We start from the raw sequence: 21,041 nt of genomic DNA, 5'->3' as shown, positions 1-21,041 counted from the left end.
GTTCAAATCTATGCGCCTAAGGCGGGGGAGCATTCGTATTTAACCCACCACAGCTGGGTATAATAGTCTGGGTTGTTATCTGTTGTTTTTTATGGTTTATAGAATATCAGGCCCATCTGACTTTCACTGTTAGGAGTCACACAAGAAAATGAAGCTACACAACTGGAACATATATGCCGAGGGCCTAGTTCAGCTCCACGCAGGCTCCTTGGTCGTCAGTTCAGTCTCTGTGAGCCCAGGTTCACTGATTCTGTGGGTTTTCTAGTCCTTGATACCTCTGGGTCCTACAATCATTCTTCCTCCTCTTCTGCAGGATTCCCTCAGCTCCGCCTGATATTTGGCTGTGGGTCTGCGTCTGTGCCCATCAGTTGCTGGATGAAGTTCCTCTGATGGTGATTATTGTAGGCTCTTGTCTACGAGTATGGCAGAATATCATTAGGAATCATCTCATGGACTGTTTTTGTGTTTTGCAGTCATGTTTGGTTCTACCCTAGGTCTTTGGGCTGTCCAGCCTCTGGGTCCTGGCTCCCCAGGCAATGTCAGGGGTGGGTTTCCTCTCATGGCATGGGTTTCAAGCTGGATCAGTCACTGGTTGGCCACTCCCACAGTTTCTATGCCACCTTTACCCCGGCCCATCTTTCTGGAAGGACACTTTGTAGGGTGAAGGTTTTGTGGCTGGGCTGGGGTCCCAAACCCTCCACTGGAAGTCTTGTCTAACCAGGAGGTGGCCAGTTCAGGCTCTGTACACCTTATTGCTAGCCTTAGCTAGACTCTTAGTTTATAGATTCCTGTGAGTTTCCTTTGCTCTAGGTTTCTAGCTCATCCATGAGGTACCCCACAATTCCAGCTGTCTCTCCCAGTACTCTCTCCCTCTGTCCTCCCCCACCAAATCCCTACTGTTCCTAGAAATCTCTTAATTATGGTCTTGTTTTGCTGCATATGGCCCAGGACTTGAGACTCAGTGGCTTGGGGTGGGGGTTGCTGAAAGAGGGGAAGGAGTATTGTAGGGAAATGAGCTCTGGGAATTCCTACCAGAAGTTCTCTATGTGACTCTGGGCTTACACTTTAATCAGTCCCAGATTGGTGCTGGGGAATGGTACATGGTAGGCAAGCAAGCTGGGGAGGGCTGTGACTCTGGGGTCTCTCAAATAGACATCGAAATCAGGCTTCATGTAATTGTCTTCTTGCCATAAAAATTCAGATTTAAAAAATTGGCTGTATTTTTAGCCTAAACTCAGTGCAATATCTAATTCATTTGAGATCATTTTGTTAAATATTTTCAATGACATACTGATTTCTCTATGCAATGTCATAAAATGAGGGTAGATTATGTAATCATCTAAAATAATCCTGAGCATGGAATTAGAGATGCTGTCTTTAAAGTTGCCTTTCTAGATTTGCTTTTCTGTGTTTTTCACTGTTTCTTCCTAGTGCCGCGACCCTTTCAAACGGTTCCTCATGGTGTAGTCACCCACAACCATAAAACCATTTTGTTCCTACTTCATAACTGTCATTTTGCTACTGTAATGAATCGTAATGTCGACATCTGATGCTCAGCTTGAGAATCACTGCTTTAGGATCTACTGCCAATGACCACCATCCTTCAGCTAGGTCCTACCCCCCAGCATGCTGATAACCTCCACAGCTATGTCCACAGCTAAGGACCAAGCATTCAGTGCAAGATCATTAACGGGCAACAACTTCATAATCTCAATCATAGCAAAAATACAGCATGTAAAAACTACCTCAAAAATTAATTCAGAGGTTGGGTATCCATAGAGATTATATGATAACTCTGTGGAAAATAAACTCAACGTCATTCTAGAAATAAGAAAAGGTATGACTTCACAGTCAGTATGAAGTTTTAAAGAGCACACCTACAACAGATACCTTGTAAAATAGCAATGTAAATGACTGGAATGTGGAGAGCTTAGAAGCACAAGTGTGTAAAAAACGGCAACAAAACTATGAGGCTGGGATGAGAATGTCAGGAACAGCAGTGAACACGGATTTAGAGGTTCTGTTAGCTCACAGAGAATAACATTTGCTTTTTAGAAAATACTGAAGTTGATGAGTTCTTTAGTGATGAGTATTGATATAGAACATACACAAAAATTTGGATTAGAAATTGTTTATGAAGTAATAAAAGTACCAACACTACAAAATTCATGCATTATTGTGTATAGCTTAAATATTAGTTTGTAAAGTACTTTTAAACACAACATCATATCTTTGGCTGCTGTCTTTATACCAGGAATTTGATAAACATGGATTGTGCATAAAGTTTTAGTGGAATATATCCAAGCTCATCTATTTGAACATTATTTATGGCTGCTTTCATGCCCCAGTGATGAGTTGTCATGACACAAGATATATGGCCCACAATGCCTGAAATAGAATGCAGCCCTTTGCATTGTGGTGACTTTTTATCTGCCTTTCTAGAAAGTTACATATTGAAATTTATCTATTTAAGATCTACTAGACCGTTCATTGTGTTCTGTTTGCTTTTGATAGTGTTGTTGTAGAGTAGGAATGGACACCACTGCCAGTGAAATACAGTTACAGTGTCCATTACTGTATGTATGGAACTTAATATATGATAGACTGATTACACAAATTGGTGGAAGAGAGATTAACTCCTTAATCAATGATGATGAGGAAGTAGAATATCTATATAAAGAAATTGGGATTAAATCTCTGTATCACATATAAAAATAATCTTCAGATCAATTCAAAGCTTAGCTATGAGAAGTAAAATTGTAAGGTTATTTAGAAGAGATTGGAGAAGTTTTGTGATTAACACAGGTAAGTGCACATACATGTATATGTGAGCACACACACACACATGTGCCCGCACATCCACACCCACACAAACTTACAGAGCCAGCAGTTAAATCACAATGATGAGGGAAGAAACTGATATCCTGACTACTCAAAGTAAGAATTAGACCACTGACTTGGAGAAGATTTTGCTCTGTTTAAATTTATAAAGGATTATATGTAAGGTATCTATGATACTCCTTCAAACTAGGAAGAAAAATATAGTAAGCCAAACCCATAGTATTTGGTAAAGGATAGAAATAAGTAGTTGGATCAAGTGGCAATCCGTTTGAACGAACTTCATTAGAAACTAGAAAAATGCAATGTTCTCTGTGCCTAGTGAGCTGTGGCTCAGGTGAGATTTCAGGTTGAGTAGGCTTTCTTCTGTTCCATAGAATTGCACACACTTCAATCTTATCATTTGTGAGTGTGAGCAGGAAGATCTTGAGGTCTAGGCCAGCGTGGACTGCACAGATGAAGGGGCAGATAGGTAGGTAGGTGGGTAGACAGGTAGATAGATGTCACAGAAAGATACAGGGTTAGAGAGAGAAATAAGAATTAAAGGCAGAGAGAACATGCAATGATGCGTCATGATGCAGGTAAAGGGTTAAATGACAGACTTTAGAAGGAGACAAAAGAAATAATGTAAAGCCTTGGGTTAAAAATGTAGCCCAAAACAGTTTTGTAGCCATCAGGGAAATGCAAATCAAAACAACTCTGAGATACCATCTTACACCTGTCAGAATGGCTAAAATCAAAAACACCAATGACAGTTTATTCTGGAGAGAATGTGGAGAAAGGAGAACACTTCTCCACTGCTGGTGGGAGTGCAAACTTGTACAGCCACTTTGGAAATCAGTATAGCGGTTTCTCTGGAAAATGGGAACCAATCTAACTCAAGATCCAGCAATTCCACTGTTAGGCATATACCCAAAGGATGCACATTCATACAACAAGGACATCTGTTCAATGATGTTCATAGCAGCACTATTTGTAATGGCCAGAACTTGGAAGATGCCCCTCAACCGAAGATTGGATAGAGAAAATGTGGCACATTTACTAAATGGAGTACTATTCAGCGGAAAAATACTATGGAATCTTGAAATTCACAGGCAAATGGATGGAACTCTGAAGAAACCATTCTGAGCGAGGTAACCCAGTCACAAAAAGACAAACATGATATGTACTTACTCATATATGGATATTAGACATAGAGCAAAGGATTACCAGTCTACAACCCACACTCCCATAGAAGCCAGGAAATAAGGAGGTCCCTAAGAGAGACATACACAGTCCCCCAGTGAAGGGAAAAGGGACAAGATCTCCTGAACAAATTGGGAGCAGGGGGGAGGGGGGAAGAAAGTGAAGGGGCGAGGAGAACATGAGGGATCAGAAAGATTGAGTGGGGAGGGGAATAGAGGAGCAAGAAAAGAGACATCAATAGAGGGAGCCACTGTAGGTTTAAAGAGAGATCTGGCACTAGGGCATTGAACAGAGATCCACAAGGATGACCCCGACTAGGAATCTCCCTTATAATGAGACTGATGACTGCCTTAAATGCCATCCTAGAGCCTTTCTCCAGGAGCTGATGGAAGCAGAACCAGAGATCCACAGCTAAGACCTGAGCCAAACTCCTGGAGTCCAGTTTCAGAGAGGGAGGAGTGATGAACAAAGGGGTCAAGACCACGCTGGGAAAACCCACAGAAACAGCTGACCTGGGCAAGTGGGAACTCACGGATCTCAGTCTGACAGCTGGGAAACCAACATAGGACCAAACCAGGCCCCTGGAACGTGGGTCAGCTAGGAGCACTGGGAAGTCTATGGGGCCTCTGGCAGTGGAACCAGGATGTATCCCTAGTGCACGACCGGACTTCAGGAGCCCATTCCCCATGGAGGGATGCTCTCTCAGACTAGATACATGGGGGAGGGCCTAGGCCCTACCCCCAATGACTTGACAGACTTTGATAATCCCTCATGGAAGGCCTCACCCTCCCACCCTCCCAGGGGAGTGGATGGGGGATGGGATGGGGGCGGTAGGTGGGGGCTATGGGAGGATGGAAGGGAGAGGGAGCTGGGATTGATATGTAAAATAAGATTGTTTCTAATTTAAATAAAATGTATAAAACTAAAAATGTGGACTTGTCCCTTGTACAGTCACATGTCACATAACAGTGAGGTTATATTGTGAGAAATGTATGATTAGATGACTTCATCACTCTACAAGTGTCATATAGTATAATTACACAAAGTTACACAGATTGTCTCCCATATACCTGGGTTATATTATACTTTGATGGAACTCTCATTGTATGTGCAGCTCACCGTTGATTGACAGATTATCATTTGGCACATTGCCTATACACTCAAGACTCTGTAGGTCATTATAAGAGTTTTCTTTGTAACAACGGATGGCGAGTTAACAATGAGCGTGTTATTTAATTCCCCCATACTTGTGAATTTTCTTAAATCTTTTACATTGTTTTGTGTTTCTTAAGATCCCAAACAAACACTTTGGTGTGGTTCTAGTTTTCTCAAATTAGCTGAGACTTGTTTGTAGTTCACCATGTGAATTATCCTGGAGTGTTGTGTGTGCTCGCTCGAGATGAATGTGTATTCTGCTATTTTGGGGTAGAAAAACTACTTATTTTTGCCCCATTTGAACTAAAGTGCACTTCAAGACCTTTGTTCCATATTGGTTTTCTGTTGATATGCTCTATAATTGTTGGCAATGAGCTAATAGAGCCCATTACTCTCTCTTTTTTAAATTGTTTCATTAGTAATCCCCTAATATTTGCCTTATTGTGCTGCTTCAGTACTTAGAATTCATATATGTTATTGAGGAATTTTTCTATAAGAGTTTTTTTTTATAGTTTTTGACATAGTAGTTTATTTCATCAGATATAAGGCAAAACTCTCTTTGCTTTGTGGGTTTCTACTTGGATGGAATACTTTCAGTCTTACTTTTAATTTGGGTGTCCTTAGTGGTGAGGTAGTCTTTATAGTCAGCCTACACTTGACTTTTGTTTTTTTCATTGAAGGAAATCTTTCATATTGTTTGATAAGCGGATATTATCTGTTATACATAAGATACCCATTGGTAGATGATGAGTGGTTATTGTGACTAAATTTTATTCTAGTTGCTTTGTAGACTTTTTCCCTTTAATTTTTAATTGGGATATACAGTAGCATGCTTTCTTATGACCTTTTCATTCATGCTTAGTTTTATCTAGTTGCCTTCAGAGTTTTCTATCTTTGGTTTCCAGCAGTTTGATGAGAGAGCGAGAGAGGTGTCTGCTGGAACAATGAATGAGAATTTGGGGTATTTTTATAAGGCCCCTCTGAGGAGTTTTTGTCTTAGTGTCTTTTTATTATTTTTGTATAGTCCCTTGTCCTTATCGCTTTAAACGTTGTCTTCTGGGGGCTTTTATTTCACCTACTACATTAATTGCTGTTTTCTGTCCTCTCTTATCCCTTTATTGGTCTCATTTTGGATAGTTTTTATCAGTCAACTCTCCTTCTAGCTTACTGTAGAGTCTTCTCACGAAGGAATTCTTCACTTTGATAGCATAGTTTTCATTCTAGAATTTGCATCTGACCGTTTACATTATTACTATTTTCTGTTCAAATTCCCGCTGTGTTCATGAATGATGTCCACCTTTTCTATGGATTCTGTATTCTAATATTATTTCCAGCATTTTAATTAAAATATAATTGTATCATTCCTTCTGTCTCCCTCCCATTCCTTCCATGTTCCACCCCTCGTCCCTCCCAAATGTAATTATTCCCCAGTCTGTGTCATCTCTGAATCTAGGTGTTGTATTTCCTGCAATAGATCATTCATTTGTTGTTTTCATCTCTTTGTGCTATATCTTTGAGTTGTGTTTATACCTTGATGTGGAGTACACTTTCTGTCAGGCTGTTGTTGTTGAGAATTGGAACATCAAGCAAACCAAGAATTCAGATAGCTTTGGATTTTGATGTTGCTGTCATTGTCTTTAGAGCCACATAGTCATAAAAGTCTTCAAAGGCTATGAGCTGCTTCTGTGTTCCCTTGTAACTCGGGCTGGGTAGGGGACGCTGCTGTTTTACATACACTCTTCCCTATGAGGGCTACATGTATCTCTCCCCACTTGCTTGAGTCTTCAGATGTGGTTGACTTCTGATGCTTATTACTTGGTGATTGCTGCATAGGGACGTTTTCTTCCTTCCGGTTTTGACAGGTCCCATCACCTGGTCTTGAGAATGGGGTCATCTTATGAGCTCTTGGTCTCCCCTGCCCATGGGAAGAAGTCTGCCTTGACCTCTAGCTGTGTATCCAGTTTGGGGGCAGGAGCTCCCCATGTCCTAGCAATGACGGATGCTTTGTATGTGTGTTTGGGTAGGGTCCTGGACCCCGGGTGTTTTCTGCACTGTAGACAAAGGGTTTCCTTCATCCTTGTCTGTAGCTATAATGACTCTTTGCCTTCATCTTAAGTAGCTTTACCTCCTCATGGTTTAAATAAAACTTTTACTCTTTTAGCAAAATCAGGAAGTCATGTCTGTACCTCAGCAGCCACAGCTTACCTTTTAATGTCTGCAAATATGCACTCCCCCAAAAGCAGGGGTTTATTTTTCTTGGCTGTGTTTTCAAGTCTTCCAGAGCACTAATGGAGGAAGGCTGTGGGCTAGGACTTGTGATTAAAAGCCTTCTTTGAGTCTGCATCTTTAGCTGTTTGCCATTGCACAGTTTATTAAAAATTTAACTGATCTCTGTCTGGATATGTAGCTTTGTTGATACAGTGTTTACCTAGAATGTGTGAAGCCCTAGTTTCAGTCCCCACAGTCATATAAAATGGATGTGATTGCATTTGTCTGTAATCCCAGCACTAGAGACTTGAAGCTGGAGGATCAGAAGTGCAGGCCATCTTTGGACAAACAGCAAGTCTGAGGCCATCCTTGGAGACAAACAGACAAATAAACAGCGCCCCCAATAATGAAGATTTCCCTTTAGCTATCAGTATGGTGCTACTTCCGTCTCCTGTAACTTCCCAGAGATGGAACAATTAGACTTGGTAGTCTTTGGAATTTAGATTGTTTGCCTGATAACTTCCCTTCTGACGAGCTCAAATTAAATTATGGTATTGTAGATTGTCATTCTTTTGTCATTGTTAGGATTTGAGTGATATCAGTTTTAGTTTTCTAAATATTTAAAAAAAAATTTAGTGGTTTTTTGGGATAGGATTTCTGTGTGTAACAGTTCTGGCAGTCCCGGAACTCACTTTGTAGACCAGGTTGGCCTGAAACTCACTCAGATTAAACTCTGCCTGCCCCCATCTCGTTTTTTTTTTTTTTTTTTAATGAGCTAACCCCATGTTAGCTCGGGCCTTCCATCCATCCACCATGGCGGATGGCTAGAAAAGACAGCTGGAAGCATCTGCATAGAGATCTTATAGGCCTGCCCCCATCTCTTGAGGGCTGGGATTAAAGGGGTGTGCCACTGTGCCAACACTCCCATCAGTTTTCTAAATCTTAAGTTAATTATAGCTATTAAACATTAAAATTGTATTCATAAATATAATAGAAATAATGACAGTAAATGATACAACTTTCTAGATGTCCTTTATCTTAACCTAGTTTTCTTTTTGATTCATTTTATTTATTTATCTATGTGTATGTGTGTCTGTGTGTGAGTATGAGCAAGCATATATGTGTTCACAGAAGTCAGAAGAGGGCATCAGAGCTCCCGGGGCTGGAGTTACAGGCCATGTGAACCACCCATGGGTGGGGCCTGGAAACCCCCAGCTGTGGTCTCGAAGAGTCACCAGCGCTCTTAACTGCTGAGATAGCACCATAGGTTCCAGTGTTTTAATTTTAAACTATACCAGGTTTTACTCTTGTGCTCAACTCCATCTGTTAGGCTTAGGATATCTGGCAGTGTTTTCTTTTTACAGTTAAGTTGTGTTCAGACTGGTGAACAGATGTGTTTATCTCTGTGGAGAGTCTCGTTCACTCCAGTTGACACTGTGTCTCTGGTTTTTAACCCAATAGGTGATGGCTTCTTTGTGGGGATAAAACTGTCTTCCTGTATTTCCAAAGCTAAACTGTTGAAAAATAAGAGTAGTAGTAGTAGTAGTAATAGTAGTAGTAGTAGTAGTAGTAGTTTAGTTTAATATTCAAGGGAATGTTCTACAAGCATAATTTTGTAATTAATATGTATATTAAATAAAGATAGAACTAGTTCTAACACTTGAATGATGTAATATGCCATTCAAGCCAGATCTTATTCTGTAGTTTATAAAATTAAATTTTTACTCTTTTAATCTCATCCTGTGTGCTTTGATTATACAATTATGTCCATGGATTGTGATTTTCTTTGATCATCAGAAAACCGATTTTTAAGTCCACCCCGTTTCGCCTCACAGGAAGCTGCACCAACAGTTTGAAATGTACAAGGAGCAGGTGAAGAAGATGGGGGAGGAGTCTCAGCAGCAGCAGGAACAGAAGGGCGACGCCCCAACCTGTGGGATCTGCCACAAAACAAAATTTGCTGATGGATGCGGCCATAACTGTTCCTATTGCCAAACCAAGTTCTGCGCTCGCTGTGGAGGCCGAGTGTCATTACGCTCAAACAAGGTACATGCCTGAAAAGTGATCGTTTTCCAACAGTTCAGCTTGTTGTGAGTGGAACGGACCAGATACCTGGAATTACTTAGATAGAAGTTTTAGTTTTTTACCAAATGTCAGAGGTAATCTTAACTCACGGTTAAGGCTTTGCCTTTCGTTCACCGTTAAGACACTTAGAGATTAATTATCTATCTGTCCTCTGTTACGGGAAATGAGAACTCTGTGATCAGAGAGGCAAAGATTGGTTTTTATAGCCACACAGCAGATTACTCTCAGAACTCTGATACAGATTTCTCTATGACTACGACACTTTCACAAAGTTGGTAGATCCTTTTTCTTCCTGGAACATTTGAAACAGGACCATTCCAGCTCTGAGATGCTTTTCTTCGTTTTGTAGCTTTGGAAGCTACACTGTGTTTCTGTTTTTGTATTGATGAAATAGCATTCAGCTATGGAATTTAAAGATCTGTTGTTTCATATTTATACTAGGCTCTATCTACACTTATCCACTTAGTGCATATGTAAATGTTACTCATAGAACACTTTGTCAAATTAGCAAAACCAGTATTACAGAATCACAGATGCTCTTCGCACTAAGTTCTTTTGAAGTTCTTTCCTAATTAGTATTTTTTTTTTTTTTTTCAGGACAGGCTTTCTCTGTGTAGTGTTGTAGACCAGCCTGGCCTGGAACTCACAGAGAGCTGCCTTCCTTTGCCTCCCAAGTGCTGGGATTGAAGGCGTGCACCACCACCTCCTGGCCCTAATTAATATCTTATCACCAACTAATTACTTAGATAGTTCTGACATACAGAGCTAATCTGTATGCACATTACTTAGGAATAATTGTAGGAATTAGTTCTCCTGTGTGGTTTCATGTCTTCATTTTTCTTATTGTTTCTCACAATGTTTTGTTTGCCCAGAACTAATCCTGTGTTTCTTTTCATGTTTCTTCTTGGTTTGATGATGGTTTGTTCATGCACGTATGTGTGTGTGTGCATTTATATGTATGTGCATATGTGAATGTATGTATTTGTGTGTATATGTTTGAGTGTATGTGTGTGTATATATGTACATATTAATTAACACATTGGTATAATTTTAAGTAAAAGTGATACAAGCAGAAATCCTTAGTCTTGGAAGGAATGTATTTAGTCTTCAATATTAGGTATAATGTTGCTTATAAATTTGCTAAGAATTCTTTTTCTTAAGATTTTGAATAGGCACTGGACCTCTCCAAATGCCTCTTGCCATCTATTGAGATTAGTTTTTATTTTTTACTTTCTTTAAGATGGCAAGGTGTATTGACTGACTTTTGAATGTTAAATCAACTCTGTTTGAAATAAATTCCATTTGGTCATGATGGATAATCAATTTATATGTTAATGATTTGCAAATGTCTTTCCTTGATTGTGGAATTAGCGTCACACTGGCCTAATGGAAAAGATGAGAAAGTATTTCACTCTCTTTAATGGGAGAGTTTGTATAGAACTGGTATTTCATTTTTTTGATGTCTGATCCACATGTCCTACTTGTGCTACTCCATGACACAAGTCCTAGTTTAGTTATTAAAAATATGTGGTAGATTTTATCTGTGATGTTATCTGGGCATGCAGTCCTATTCATCGGAAAGGTTTTATAGTACACTTTCAATTTTTGATTTGATTCAGTGTTTTTTTTTGTATCTGTGAATACGTTATTATAATTATATCTTCAAGAAATTTGTCCAGTTTCATATAAATGATTAAATTTATTAATGTGATGTTGTCACCTAAACCAGAAAGCCAGGCCGCAGATTTCTTTGCTTTATCACTTTTCCCCACGAGTTTTAACATTTTAATAATTTTTTTCTACATGTTGTAAACATCTGACCGGTGTCTTTTTAGACTCATTTAATTCTAGTGTCTTGACTGGTTCGTCTGCTCTACTCTTGGCTTCTCAGACACACACACACTGCTGTAGTGATTCCTCATCTCTCGAGTGGTTGAAGTGTCTCCTGAGTGACATCAGAGCATTTTACTAGGTCCTCTTGCCCCAGACAAGCGGAGCTACGGGCGCTTCTCCTTAGTGATCTCCATCTGTGCCTGCTCTGCTTTGGCTCTTCCTTCTGCTGCAGTCAGAAATAGTCCTCTCTCTAGTCCTCTCTCTAAAGTCCTTACCTACGCAATGAACAGTGAGTTGCTTCTGTCAACACCAGCGTGGTCTCCTTCATGACCTGCCTGTGGGTTTTCTGTGTGACTCCAGTACTCCTCTGTGATACTCTGGATTATACAGATCTCTAATCCAGTATTACTTTATTGTTAACTGATTGCATCTCCGTAATTCACGTTGACTGCTCAGTGCATGTTTCTATGTACTTGGTATGTAATGGGTCAGTATGTTAACTGTTGAGTGAATGACTGGAAGAAAAATATTGGTGTACATGTCATAGGCATGCTATTTTGAGATATGTATCATCACCATCATTTTTTAAACGTTGAATTTTAATTTATTTCTAATAATAGCTTTTCTTTATCCTAGAGAATTTTAAACATTTATGCAGTGAATCTGATCATATATCCATTGCCATGCTCTCTGCCTCCCCCCAAATGCCCCACAACCAGGCCTTCTCAAAACATTACATTGTGTATAATAACATAACATTACAGTATAATTAAAATTAAAAGGCGTGGGCTGCCCGCTAGAGAAAAGGTAATATCCTAGTGGGTACCTATTATGAAAAAAAAAGATTTTCCTCCTCACCAGCAGCTCTCAACTGTCAGTGACTCTCCAGTGAGCCACGGGACTGAGAGATTCCCTCCCCTCTCTTTGGGAGAATGCTTGACTGGATTGATTGATTGAGTAGTTGTTGGGCAAGCGGAAGACTGCATGGGAGTGACATGATCCACCTATGTAGGAGAATTCTGTTTGCACTCTTAAATAATAATTTAAGGTTATATTTTGGAATTAGCTTGCTAACTACTGTATTTTCCGCAAGGCTTAAAAAAAATGCACCCCTACTTTTGTTTAACCAGCCACTACTACCTCCTTCCCCCAGTGCATTAACCCCACTCAATCGCTTAAGCGCCAGCACTCCCTACCTTCTCGAATGCGATATGTAGCCCACTAACCTGCCAACTACATTGTTTAATTGGGTTGTGAGGTCGTCGCCGTCCAGATGGCTTTACTATGAGTACTCTTCCTTTGGGCTAGCTCCTCCCCGGTTTCCGCCAAACGCCTGCACCTCTACCCTCAGAATCCCACCTGCTTTCATCTTCACCATCGGCCTTCCTATCCCTAATGTAGCCCCTTCCCCAACACCCCTTTCTAGATTTTTTGGATTCCACATGTGCTGCAAGTTAAATGCATGAAGTTTTGAGGCTGGGATCTGCGTCTGAGAGAGGAAACTGAGTTTGTCTTTCTGGGCCTCGTTATCTCACTCAGTATGCATGTATTTTTTTCCAGTTCCATTCATTTACCTAGATATTTCATTTTCATTTACGATAACACTCCAGTGTGTATATGCCCCACCTTCGTACACCTTCATCTGTTGACGGAAGTCTCAGTTGGCTCTGTTTCTCAGCTGTGGTGAACACAGTAGCTGTGAACACGGATGTGCGAGCGGTAGGATATGAAGTCCTTTGACTGTATATGCTCAGGACTAAGACAGCTGGGTCACAGCGCAGCTCTGTTTCTAGTTCTTTGAGAAACACATGGACTGCTTCCCAAGTGGATGTATCCGTTTACTTTCCCACACGAAGTCTGTAGGAGTTCCTCCCCCTCCTCCCCCTCCTCCTCCCCCTCCTTCTCCTCCTCCTCCCCCTCCTCCTCCTTCTCCTTCCCCTCCTCCTCTCCTCCCCTCCTCCTCCCCCCCTCCTCCTCCCCTCCTCCTCCTCCCCTCCTCCTCCTTCCTTCCTCCTCCTCCTCCCCCTCTCCTCCCCCTCCTCCCCTCCTCCTCCTCCTTCTCCTCCTCCCCCTCCTTCCCCTCCTCCTCCTCCCCCTCCCCCTCCTCTCCTCCTCTTCCTCCCCCCTCCTTCCCCTCCTCCTCCTCTTCCTCCTCTTCCTCCTCCCCCTCCTTCCTTCCTTCCCTCCTCCTCCTCCTCCTCCCCCCTCCTCCTCCTCCCCTCCTCCCCTCCTCCTCCTCCTCTCCTCCTCCTTCCTCCTCCTCCTCCTCCTCCTTCTTCGCTTCCCTCCTCCTCCTCCTCCTCCCCTCCTCCCTCCTCCTCCTCCTCCTCCTCCTCCTCTCTCTCCTCCCCCTCCTCCCCCTCCTCCCCCTCCTCCTCTTCTTCTTGGCCACTTCCATACTGGAATTTATTCCTGATGATGGCCATTCTCAATGGGGTGAGATGGAATCTTGAAGCGTTTTTAATACTGAGGGCTAAGGATGTTGAGCAGTTTTAAAAAACGTGTTTCCTAGCCAATTTGCATTTCTTCTTTTGAGAATTTTCTATTTAGTACTATAACCCATTTTTTTCTTTTTTCTTTCTTTTTTTTTTTTAAGGAATGTTGTTTGTTTTCTTAACGCTTAGTCTTTTTTAGTTCTTTGTATAGTCTAGATACTAATCCTGTCAGATGAGTGGCTGGCAAAGATTTCTCCCATCCCGTGGGCTGTCTGGTCACTCATTTCACTTTCCTTTGCTGTACAGAAATTGTCAGTTTCATGAGTTTCCATTTGCTGGGTGTTGGAATCTTATTCATGAAGCCCCTTCCTGTGCCTGTAAGGTGAAGTGTGTCTCTATTTTTTCTGTAGTGGTTTCAGGGCATCGATTCTTATGTTGAGGTGCTTGATCCATTGGAGTTGAGTTTTGTGCAGGATGAGAGATGAAAATTTAGTCTCTCTCTGTCTGTCTGTCTGTCTGTCTCTCTCTCTCTCTGTGTCTCTCTCAGCACATTGAAGATAACTGTGACTGGCACCATATGTTGAAGGTGCTGTCTTTTCTGAAATGTATAGTTTTGGCATCTTTAAAAAAAATCATGTAATTATAGTTGCTTGAACTTAGATCTAGGTCCCCAATCCTATCTATTGACCTCTGTAGACAATATTTTTGATAAAGCTCCTTCCTGCAAAACAACCAACCAACCAACCAACCAACCAGTTTTCTTGAAGATGACAATTCAAACTACTATAAAGGTTGAGTATAAAGGAAAAATTTAATTGTTTTTAGAGAGAGAATATTACGGTGGAATGAAAGTGGAACTTTCAGTGGATTAGGAAGGCAGCGTGCAGGAGAAAGTGATGGGAGTTAAGCTGTAGAGAGTGAAGAAGCACCTGGGGACGGGGAGACTTTGATCTTTTGGGCAGTGTATAGGAGGAAATAAAGCTTCTATTTAGGGAGGGTTTTGAGGGGAAACTGAGGCTTTCTTGAGTGTGTTTCTTCTTTATTTTGTTTATACATTTAAGATATTGAGACTATGGTGTTCAATTGCCAATTATCGTAAGTAATATTTTATCTTTAGCTGTCTAATTTTTCTTTTCGTTTATGTAAAATTTAGAAGAACTCTAATAGAAATGATTTGTGAAGCAAATATGCATAGTTCATGCAATACTTCATTTTGCTTACTTTTGATAATAGTTGAATTGAGCACTAATGCTATGCTTTATCATTTTTGTATGTTAAGGCTTTATTTCTAAACCTTTATCCATTATTTTTCTGAGTTCAGTCTTCAGTTATGGTTTCACTGTGAAAAGGGCACTTTCCCTTTTCTGATATTTGGGTATTTAATTGTTCTTATGAAAATTATTTTGTTTAGATCTCAATTATTCTAATATTTGGCATGCTTTTACTTGAATTTAATGAAATAAATGGGAAATTTTCCCTGCAAAATTTAAGGTTGGGATTTGAGAATTGAGTCAAAGTGTAAACATTTCCTGTTTCACTAACAAACTCTTAAAGCTGCTCTTACTTAAGAACGGAATTAATTATTTCTTTTTTGTTTTGTCTTTTCTGTCTTTTTAAACTCGCTCTCGTGGATATTCACACCAGGAGGACAAAGTGGTTAGAGTCTTTTTTCTTTCTGTCTAATATACCTTTTCTTGTTGTTATTGTCAGTTTAATTTTATAGCTGTATTTAATTTTATCCTAAGTATTTTGTTAGTTATCTTGCATGATAGTTGCTAAACATTATAGCATATTTAAGCATGCTGATTTTACTAAAAAAACCAACAACTTGTATTTTCTTATGTTAGAGGTAAAAATATTAATTTTTATAGAGGCTGGGAATTTTATAATTTAATACTTTTGTTATTATCACACAGCATTGTCCTGTATGATTAGACTTCCTTTACCTTACAATGTTTTCCTAAACTCACTCTTACATTATTCAGGTTTTATAAAGTTTCCAACTTGGTATCTAGAGTTAATGCCTACAATAATAGCTACAATACCATCAAAATGGGTTTACCGAAATGATTATCTTGTAGCATATCATAAATATTTAATATATTTCTGTTTCTCTCAACATTTTGTTTTATGAGTTAGTAAAATACACCCTAGCTTTTGATAGTTGGTATCTGCCCAGGAATGTCTGATTTGCATTTAGTTCTGCTCGCATGACTGATTGCTTTGCATATAAAGACAAAAATCTTTCTATTGTGATAACTTCTGAAGAGTCAAACTCAGCCTTGAGCCCGTTCAAATTTTCTGTTGCCAGTGACACACATTCGAAGTAGTTGAAGACTTGTACACAGTACCATCTTTTTTAAACACCTGGAATTTTTAGATTCCTTTCAAAGTCTTAGACTACTCACTTGGGCACAGTGCATTTTGTGGCATGTATTGAATATGGATTTGGAATGAAATATGAGAGTACAAGAAAGGACATTTTAGTCTTCTCCTTTCATTTAAAACCCTGTAGGGATCCTAACAACTTTTAGCGGCTGTTTTCAAGATCAACAGATCAGTCAATTAATGCACAAATTGTTCATCATCTTTGATTCAGGCATGGTTCTTGAGAGGATGTATGAGCTTTCTGTCATCCACCATAGTTTATCCACAGATAGGCAATCCACACAGAGATTGATTTTTAGACTCTCTGGTGACTTTTGTGTATGGCATTAATATAGTATCATAATGGTCTAACTGCTGTCTTTTTTTTTTTTTGTTTTTATCATGGCTCCTATCCCAGAAATTGGAAATTTAAGGATGGAAACTTAGCTTCCATGTGCTGACAAGATTTCATCTTTATCAGTCTATGGCTTAAGTTAAGGGTTGACTCACAGATAAGATGTATTAGCTTGTATGGATTTGGAACACGCAAATGAAGCTGGAAGGCCTTCCTGTGACTCTCAACACAGAGGGCTGTATTCACAAGTAGCTGGTGAACTCTTGAGAAGGGTTTTACTGGTAAATTGATGATTAAATTTAATTTTCATTAATTTAGATTTAAAAACCACATGTAGCTAATGGCTAAAGCAACTAATCTTGGTAGAAAAATACCACACCCCTGAGGGAATACACAATCCCTCATACTTATATTAGCAGTAAATGAACACTAGCAGTGGACACACAGCATTAGAGTTCCCCCAAAGCTCGTGGCATCTTTAATATTATTTTTAAGAGATGTATGAAACAGAATTTAGAGCTTTGCATAGCAAACATTTTAGGAAAAGCAGTGTGTAACTCTCTTATATGTCCACTCCCTCATTGGTGATATTTATCTGTTGTTCATATACTAGATCATCCACCCATTATACATCTACAGTTCATATATATTCATCCACTCATTATATATCTACAGTTCATAAACTATTCACACACTCATTATATATCTACAGTTCATATACTAGTTCATTCACTCACTGGTGTTAAGGTTCTGGAGAGATGGTAATGAACTAAAATAGGTGAGTATCTCATACCTTTCTAGAAAATCTATTCTAGTTAAGAAATGAGACAGTACCTGAAATAATATTAGAATATGTAACTAACCTGGAGAAAATGAAAAAGATACTGAAATTTAATGTTATTGTATATCCATTATATATTAGGTACATATAATTAATATATTTAAAATTAAATATTGCCTTTCAATATGTATAAGTATTAATATATAATTAATGTGTATTTGATATACATAAAAATTAAATGTACACACACACATACACACACACACACACACACACACACACACACACACACACACTTACTAGAATGGTTTACAGGCTGTGATCCACGTAGTGCAACAATGGCTGTCTACAAATGGAAAGTCCAAGAATCTTGTAGCTGTTCAATCCACAAGAATGGATGTTTCAACAGGTCTTCAGTAAGTTCTGGAATCCCACAGAAGTAGGTCTAATGCCATTGAAGGAATGACTTGATAGCAAGAGAGGGCAAGCCAGCAAAGAAAGAGAGCTTCCTCCTTCCAAGTCCTTTATGTAGGCTGCCCGAAGAAGGTGTGGCCCAGATTAAAGATGGAAGATCAGATGAAAGTTTATCTTTCCACCTCAGAGATCCAGATTAGAAGTGGCCCACTTCAGAGGATTTAATCGTGAAAAAAAAAAAAATCCCTCCCAGCTGTGCCCAGACATTTGGGTTTTAGTTAATTCCGGTGCAATCAAGTTGACAACCAAGAATAGCCATTACAGCCTGATTGCTTATACTCGGCTAATGTTGCTGTATCTTTAATAGATGTTCAGTAGACTTCTTTGCCAGGGTGGGGAGACATGGGAAATGAGCAGTGTGGCCCTGATAGGGGGGACTGGGTCTCACAGAGACTGAACAAGACCCTGTAGCACAGACTAGTGGAGCCACATCACAACTGCAGAAAGGTTCATTCTCCTTAATTTTCTAAGATGAATCTATCATTTTGTTTTGACATTTGTCTTCTCTTTGAAAATTATTTAGAGGAATTTAAGCTTAAAGTACAATTCAGAGCTCAAATTCAAAGATTTTAATGTTGCATGTTTATTTTGAAGGCAGTAGTTACCTATTTTGGTAACAGTCAGTACATAATTAACTACTTCTTAATGACTAATTTGCTTTGGAAACCACTTACCTATTTTTCTCCCTAAAATTTCATTCAGAAAAAATATTAATAAATGGGATAAAAATAAAAACCACTGCTACAAACTATGTATTGCTGAGCTAAGGGTGCCACTCTGTGGTCAATGGTATGCTGAGCATTTGCAAGGTCCTTGATTCAGTTCCCCAGACTTCTTCTCTCAAAGTGTGTTTAATTGGATACTTTTGAGGGTTGTACTCTCAGCATTGCATTTAACAGACACAGACACACAGACACCTACACACAGACACACAGACACACACAGATACAGACACACAGACACAGACACACAGACACACACAGATACAGACACACAGACACACAGACACAGACACACAGACACAGACATACAGACACACACAGACACATAGACACAGACACACACAGACACACAGACACAGGCACACAGACACACAGACACACAGACACAGACATACAGACACACACAGACACATAGACACAGACACACAAACACAGACATACAGACACACAGACACAGACATATAGACACACACAGACACATAGACACAGACACACAGACACAGACACAGACACACAGACACAGACATACAGACATATACAGACACATAGACACAGACACACAGACACATAGACACAGACACACAAACACAGACACACAGACAGAGACACACAAAGACACACAGACACAGACACACAGACACAGACAGACACAGATGCAGATGGACACACGCCTCTGAAAATAACCTGTGCGGTGCTTTAAAATTATATATGTATGAAGATTGAGAAGTCATTTTTCAGTTAACTAATATATTTATACCATACATCAATTTACCTGAAGCGTGATTATAAATATCAGCAAATGTCTCATTATTTCTATTAACCTTTAGTGGTTACCAGTTTTGGGTGTTTAGCTATGCATGATTGGTGCCGGTGTTTGTTCTTGTCCTTCTTTTACATTTTTAAAAATTTTGACAACTTTATACATGTACACTATGTATATTATATGATATGATTATATCTACTCCCCATCTTCTGCTGTCACTCCCCCCGTGTCTCCCAGCATCCTCCCTTTCCAATCTCATGTCTTTTTTTTCCTCTTGATAACTCAGCAAGTTTCGTGAATGTTGTGAATATATGAACAGGTGTGGGTTCATCAAGTATATCATGGGGAGCCTACCAGTGACCACATCTTAAGAAAACGAAACAAACAAAAACAACAAAAACAACAACAACAGAAAAAGAAATGATTTTTCTTCCCCAGCAAGTATTAGTTCCTCAGTAAGAAGTGGTCCTGGAGATCATTTAGCTCATCCGTGCTGGAATTTTGGCTGCCTTGATCTGTACAGGTCTTATGCAGGTAACCATAGCCACAGGTCTTATGCAGGTAACCATAGGCTCTGTAAAGTCATGCTGGCCTTAGGCATGCTTTAGACACTCCCCCTTGTCGCTGGTTTGCACATTCTTCCCACACGTCCGTGGGGATGCCTGAGCCTTGGTGCTGTTGTTGATACAGAATGCCTCACTTAGGACTCTGTTTCCTGAACATTGCCCACTGGGCGTCTCTCCACTGATTGTTGTCCACTCCAGAGAGGAGCTTCTTGGACTGAGGTTTAGGGCAGCCTAGGTCTGTAGGTATGAGCAAAAATATCTAGTAGGTATCTAGCAACACAAGAGCATGTGTGTGGCTTTTGACTGGAATTACAACACCAGGCATGGAGTTCCCTGCTAAGGAGCAGGCCCCCAAATTCCAATCAGAAAGTTGTTAGCTACCCCACAACAGCTGTCAGGTCACTGTTACAGCAGTAGGGTCACACTGTCTGGCAGGTTGGGAGCGTGCAGCATGCCAGATCTTTCTCTGGGTAAGGTCATTGGTGTCTTTTCTCCCCCAGCAAACTGAATAGCACTTTCTAACACTAGGGAAGGTAGACAGCGGGGAGAGTTCCCTGGTCGGTTTGAAATTGATTTCTCTGCCTTCTGTAGCTAAGGTGTGTGACTTCTTCAGCAACAGTGTCTTACTCTGTAGTTATGGTGGGTAACTGAGGGCAATGGCAATGGCAATGGCAATGGCCTGTCGTTTTGGAGACCCCTGGGGCCTCTCTAGCCAATAACTTGTAGGGACCTTTGTATTCCATGTCTTGCCCCGAAGTTTTCCCTTACTAAATCCATGCCTTCAGCCTTGACCACCCATGCAGGGTAGTTACGCTTAACCCTTGCATTACTTTTAAAAGTTGCATTATGAAATTAGCTTCATAGATTTCATAGATCCTTAGTTTTTATTTAACCGCGCTCTGTAGTCTCCTCTCCTGAATCCCTATGCCCCCGTCTCTGCTTACTCCATTTTTAATAAAAAAATTCTGAAATATAATCACATCATTTTCCCTCCCCCGCCCCCAACTCCTCCTGTGCTTCTCCATTTGCCCTGGGGTTTGCGGCCTCTTTTTCTATACTAGTTGTTACAGAAACACATACACATACATATGCTTAAACACCTAAGTTTAACCTGCCCGTCCGTATATGATCTCAGGGCTGACCACTTGGTATTGGATAGCTGACTGGGGGCTGTTCCCTGGGGAGGACCGTTTCTCTTGCTTTCAGCATCCTCCAGTTGCCTCAAGTTTTTTGTCTAGGTTGAGGCTTTCTTTCCCCTTTACACGTGAGCGGGC

At 40.2% G+C, this 21,041-nt stretch overlaps 1 protein-coding gene across 19 annotated transcripts in view; it reads left to right on the top strand.

Moving 5' to 3' along the window:
* LOC100752044 (regulating synaptic membrane exocytosis protein 2) overlaps positions 1-21,041 on the top strand; it is a 390,889-nt gene that overhangs the window by 72,764 nt on the left and 297,084 nt on the right. For all 19 annotated transcript variants that reach the window (XM_035449594.1, XM_027431481.2, XM_027431480.2 and 16 more), the window contains one exon: positions 9,222-9,432. In XM_035449594.1, coding sequence (XP_035305485.1) covers positions 9,222-9,432 — 211 coding nt within the window. The remainder of the gene's footprint in view (positions 1-9,221; positions 9,433-21,041) is intronic.

Source organism: Cricetulus griseus, chromosome 10 (genome assembly GCF_003668045.3).
Source record: "Cricetulus griseus strain 17A/GY chromosome 10, alternate assembly CriGri-PICRH-1.0, whole genome shotgun sequence".
Lineage (NCBI taxonomy): Eukaryota > Metazoa > Chordata > Mammalia > Rodentia > Cricetidae > Cricetulus > Cricetulus griseus.
This window is presented reverse-complemented; position numbering and strand designations above follow the sequence as displayed.